Here is a 2500-nt window from a genome sequence, read left to right on the forward strand (position 1 = left end):
GCCCGGAATCTCTGCAGGGACTATAGGCAACAAGAGGATAATGAAATGAAGGTGAAGCAGAGGTTGCGGCACTTTTATGAGGGTGCCCACAGGACCACCACTTTTCAGATCAAGACCTCAGAGTGGCAAACAACAACGCCCTCCTTTGGGTTCGACACTGGGGCGATAAGATATGATTATGATGATATGAACAGCTGGGTTTGGTTACCTTGGTTCACATTTGTAATTTAATGTGATAATGATATATAGGTATCAATGAAGAGGCCATAATTTTACTTTTTCAGGGTAGATTGAATTAGGCTAAATTAGATTAGGTTAGGATTGGACTGCATATGAATTTGGGTTAATATGGCCAGGGAATGTGGCCTATATACAAGTATTAAGTCATCTCAAATTTACCGTTTTGGGTTAGGTTAAATTAGGCTGCCCTATTAGGTGAGGATTGGACTGCAAATATCTATGAATTTGGGTTCATATGGGTCAGGGCTGTGGCCTAAGATGGCCTAGGACTAATGACTAATATAGCTTGGGAATGTGGCCTAAGATGACCTTGGACTGTAGCCTAATATGGCTTGGGACTATGGCCTAATATAGCCTGGGGCTGTGGCCTAATATAGCCTGGGGCTGTGACTTAAGATGACCTAGGACTGTAGCCTAATATAGCCTGGCACTATGGCCTAATATAACCTGGGGCTGTGGCCTAAATTGGCCTTGGACTGCGGCCTAAGATGACCTAGGTCTGTAGCCTAATATAGCCTGGGGCTGTGGCCTAATATAGCCTGGGACTGTGGCCTAATATAGCCTGGGACTGTGGCCTAATATAGCCTGGTGCTGTGGCCTGAGAAGGCCTTGGACTGTGGCCTAAGATGACCTGGGACTATGACCTAATATAGCATGGGGCTATGGCCTAAGATGGCCTGGAACTTTGGCCTAATATAGCCTGGGGCTGTGACCTAAAATAGCCTGGGACTGTGGCCTAATATAGCCTGGGACTGTGGCCTAATATATCCTGGGACTATGGCCTAATATAGCCTGAGGGTGTGGCCTAATATAGCCAGGGGATGTGACCTAATATAGCCTGGGGCTGTGGCCTAATATAGCCTGGGGCTGTGGCCTAATATAGCCTGGGGCTGTGGCTTAATATAGCCCGGGGCCTGTGGCTTAATATACCACTCCCCACCTAGGGACAACTTATGGCCAAGTCCTTACTTAGTCTCTACAATGCTTTAGGACTTAGAAAACCATAAATGGAACTTACTTGTTGAGTCCATCCAGGTTTAGAATGCCGATCTCTCCGAAGAAGTCTCCAGCCTTCATGGTGGTCAGAACTTTACCCGTCTCGCTGAAAACAACAATATATATGTGCTGATTACGTCATCAATTTTTATAATTCAACAATTTTAATAAATTTAATAACTTTAATAAATTTAATAATTCTAATAAATTTAATGATTTTAGTAAATCTAATAAATTTCAATGCAATAACAATTTTAATAAATTTAATAATTTTGATTATTATAACTTTAATAATTTCAATAATGATCAATTTAATAATTCTAATATAGAAGTTGGGTCACGTGATATTGCACTGCGAAATAAAAATGAAAAGAAATTGGAAATTAAAATGATGAAAAAAGTGGAAATGGAGTTAAAAGTAGAGAGATTGAAAGTGCGTGAAGCCTACAGTGCACCCCATGAAGTGCACTGACGGTGCTAAAACCCTGTACCAGGCATTTCTTACCTTCTGTGTTTTGACGCAGGTTAAATAAATAGAAAAGTCATCTTAAGTTAATTATCTATCTTACTCATAGTCTGTTTGTATTTAATATACAACAGTAGGTAATATATATTTCATGAAATTCCTTTCATGCAATTGCAATTAAAATTTCTCTGCTAATAAATACGAAATAGGTAAGAGATTCAATTTATTCATGATGTACTTGGTAATATTGTTTAATAAATTCAAATGTTTAAGTTTAACTGACAAGTGGTGTTTCCAGTTGAAGCCCTTGGGCTTATAGTAGCCTGCTTTTCCAATTAGGGTTGTAGCTTAGGTTAAATAATAATAATAATATTAATAATAATAACAAATATAGTAATAACGATAATAATAATAATAGTAATGATAATAATAATAATAATAATAATAATAATAATAATAATAATAATAATAATAACATATATATATAACGATAATAATAATAATAATAAAAATAATAATATTAACAAATAATAATAATAATAATAATAATAATAATAATAATAATAATAATAATAACAGCAACTATCTTGGGTAATTTTAATTGAGATTATGATTGAAAATTACTTATGTAAAAATTATTGGTGTTATGAAGTAAATAAAAACAAGAAGAAAATATTAAGTCATATTTCAGATAAATGCCAAAGTCATAATATCAAAATAAATCGCATCTCATAAAAATGCAATAAAAAAAATATTTAAAAAAAACTATAAAAATGAAAATGGTAAAATAATATAAAA

The 2500-nt window shown here is 34.9% G+C and overlaps 1 protein-coding gene across 1 annotated transcript in view; it reads right to left on the reverse strand.

The window, feature by feature from the left end:
- The window catches only part of LOC137617305 (uncharacterized), a 150703-nt gene that overhangs the window by 108734 nt on the left and 39469 nt on the right, over nucleotides 1-2500 (reverse strand). Inside the window, exon 10 of the mRNA XM_068347310.1 lies at nucleotides 1259-1342. Within this exon, the coding sequence (XP_068203411.1) occupies nucleotides 1259-1342 (84 nt within the window). The remainder of the gene's footprint in view (nucleotides 1-1258; nucleotides 1343-2500) is intronic.

This window comes from Palaemon carinicauda, chromosome 23, assembly GCF_036898095.1.
Source record: "Palaemon carinicauda isolate YSFRI2023 chromosome 23, ASM3689809v2, whole genome shotgun sequence".
NCBI classification, from domain to species: Eukaryota; Metazoa; Arthropoda; class Malacostraca; order Decapoda; family Palaemonidae; genus Palaemon; species Palaemon carinicauda.